The 2,867-nt window shown below is 70.0% G+C and overlaps 1 protein-coding gene across 1 annotated transcript; it reads left to right on the forward strand.

Annotated features, from left to right (window-relative positions):
• The first annotated feature begins 377 nt into the window (after positions 1–377).
• On the forward strand, positions 378–1,424 carry MBLAC1 (metallo-beta-lactamase domain containing 1). Its single transcript, XM_024206898.3, has one exon. The coding sequence runs from the start codon at positions 378–380 to the stop codon at positions 1,086–1,088; it is 711 nt and encodes a 236-aa protein (XP_024062666.2). The 3' UTR covers positions 1,089–1,424.
• The last annotated feature ends 1,443 nt before the right edge of the window (positions 1,425–2,867 follow it).

Consider the following 2,867-nt stretch of genomic DNA (forward strand, 5'->3'; position numbering starts at 1 on the left):
GGGGGCAAGGGGGGGTCTGGCTGGGGGGAGATGGGGTCACTGGGGAGAGCAGGCCGAGGAGGGTGAGGGGGGGTCTGGCTGGGGGGAATTGGGGTCACAGGAGTGCAAGGGGGGGTCTGGCTGGGGGGAGGAGTGGGAGTGAGGCTGGGGGCGGGGTGACTCAGGGCCCCGCAGCCTCTCACCCCCCCCCCCCATGTCTGTCTCTAGGGCAGGAGCAGGCCCCAGGAGGGGGCACAGTCCGGCGCAGACTCAGGACCCCCAGCGACCCCTGGGACTCTCTGAACTCCGCCCTCGGACGACCCTGCGACTCCCAGACCTCGGAGGCCTGCAGCGCCCCCAGCCTGCCCCCCGCCAATCTCCAGCCCCCTCCTCACCCCATGAGCCTGCCGAGGCCCCCCCCGCCGCCCCCCAGCCCCCCTGTGCACACGGCCCCCCTGGGGCTCTCCCGGATCCCCGGCGCCCCCTACGCGGTGGAGGTGCTGCAGGAGGGCTACAGCCGGGCGCTGCCGGACGGCTCCACCCGGGCCGATGGCTCCGTCACGCTGCTGCGGGGGCCCCGGCTCACCCTGGTGGACACGGGGGGGCCCTGGGGGCGGGAGCGGCTGCTGGGGCTGCTGGCGGCCCAGGGGGTGGCCCCAGGGGACATCTCCCACGTGGTCTGTACCCACGGCCACTCCGACCACGCCGGCAACCTCAACCTCTTCCCCGGGGCCACCCTGCTGGTGGGCTTCGACCTCAGCCAGGGGGAGGGGCTCTACCTGCCCCACGGCCTGGGGGGCGGCGCCCCCTACCCCATCGACCCGGGCCACGTGGAGGTGCTGCCCACGCCGGGCCACACGGCCGCCCACACCAGCGTGCTGGTGCGGGGCACGGCGCTGGGCACGGTGCTGGTGGCCGGGGACCTGTTCGAGCGGGAGGGGGACGAGGGCGCCTGGCAGGCGCTGAGCGAGGACCCGGCCCGGCAGGAGCGGAGCCGCCGGCAGGCGCTGGCCCTGGCCGACGTGGTGATCCCCGGCCATGGGCCCCCCTTCCGCGTGCTGCGGGCGGGGGGCCCCACGGCCCCCTGCAACCCACTGAGCCCCGATTAAACAGAGCTCGGCCACCCCCAGCGCTGCCTCTTATTGGGGGGTCATTCTGCAGGTCGGCCTGCCCCACCTACTCCACGGGGACGACACCCCGAGGGGAAGGGGGGGAGACAGAGCCAGGCGCTCCCAGACCCAGCCACAGCCCCCGCCCCCGATCTGCGGGGGAGGCCCAGGAGCACCCCTGGGTGCTGAGAAGCAGCACGTGCTCAGAGGGCAGCCATAGGACCGTGTCCATGGGCCCACCCCACGCGCAGGCCAGGCCCCTGTATGGTTTAATGGCCCTGTTTGTGTCACAGATACAGCCAGAGATAAGGGGGACAAAACCCCATTACTGACAGCCGCCCTGCCCCACAGGTGGCCGCATCTCAGTGCCGGGCGAGGGGTCCCTGTGTAACCAGCCGCCCCACCCCAGAGGTGGGCACATCCCAGCTCCAGGCAAGGGGTCCCTGGGTAACCGGCCGCACTGCCCCAGAGGTGGCAGCATTTAGCACCGGGCAAGGGGTCTCTGTGTCACCGGCCGCCCCGCCCCAGAGGTGGGCGCATCTCTGCAACGGGTGAGGGGTCCCCGGGTAACCGGCCGCCCCGCCCCAGAACTGGCCGCTGTTTGAGCCTGGCCTCGGGGGTTCCCAGGCAGTGGCGCTGCCCGGGGTGCATGTGTCACTCCTGATAGCACTGATCGATGCCCAGAGCTATTAATGACCCTCGTGACGGTTTATGGCTCAAGGACACGGGCAGCTGGCACCGCCTGGCACCACCCACGCCACCAGCGTGACAGATCCCAGCCCCACTGCACAGAGCGGGGGGGATGTCAGGAAGTGTGGGGGAGTCAGGGCCCTGCACCCCCAATTCTTGCAATTCAAGCAGCCAGTAACACAGAAGGTTTATTAGACGACAGGAACATGGTCCCAAGCAGGACTTGTAGGTACAGAGACTGAACCCCTCAGCCTGATCCATCTTGGGGTGTGGGGAGCCCAGGCCCCAGTGCTGGGCCTCCCCCCGTTTTCCCAGCCAGCTCCAAACTGACCCCCCCCCCGCAGCATCTCACCCCCTCCCCTGGCCCCTCCTCTGGCCTTTGTCCAGTTTCCAGGCAAAGGGGTCACCTGGCCCCACCCCCACCTTCTGGCTCAGGTGTCGCCCCTCAAGTGACATCAACCCCTGATGTCCCATCCCCAGCTCAATCCGCCCCGCTCCGTCACAGGGGCTGGGAGCCAGGACTCCTAGGTTCTCTCCCTGGCTCTGGGAGGGGAGCAGGGTCTGGTGGGTGAGAGCGGGGGGGGCTGGGAGCCAGGACGCCTGGGTTCTCTCCCCGGCGCTGGGAGCGGAGGGGGGCTAGTGGGTCAGAGCAGGCGGGCTGGGAGCCAGGACTCCTGGGTTCTCTCCCCGGCTCTGGGAGGGGAGTGGGGGGGAAGCCAGGACTCCTGGGTTCTCTCTCTCCATGAGCCGGTGGCCTTGGCAGCCAGGGGTGGGGTGATGCGATAGCAGGAACGTGGCTGCCTGCCAAGGCCGCAGCCCCATGACGTCTCCTTCGCCCTGTGGTGTCACCGGGCGCTCTGCCCCCTTGCCCCAACCGAGAGCTGGGGCAGGGAGTTCCCGGGGCCAGCCAGTGGGGGGAGGGGACACAAGCCACCCATGATGCTGGAGTCCCAGCATCCCCACTCCTGAGACCCTACAATAGCAACCCCCCCCACCCCGAGGGACCCTACGCTGCCCAGTCTGCCCCGCCCAGCCATCTTACCGCAATGAGACCCTACAATAACACCCCCCTCTCCCCGAGGGACCCTA

The sequence above is a fragment of the Terrapene carolina genome, unplaced genomic scaffold (genome assembly GCF_002925995.2).
Source record: "Terrapene carolina triunguis isolate 2854851 unplaced genomic scaffold, T_m_triunguis-2.0 Scaffold21993, whole genome shotgun sequence".
Lineage (NCBI taxonomy): Eukaryota > Metazoa > Chordata > Testudines > Emydidae > Terrapene > Terrapene triunguis.

Bases quoted from the DNA above. Each gene is read 5' to 3' on its own strand.
- MBLAC1 (XM_024206898.3), top strand. From the start codon at position 378: ATGAGCCTGCCGAGGCCCCCCCCGCCGCCCCCCAGCCCCCCTGTGCAC.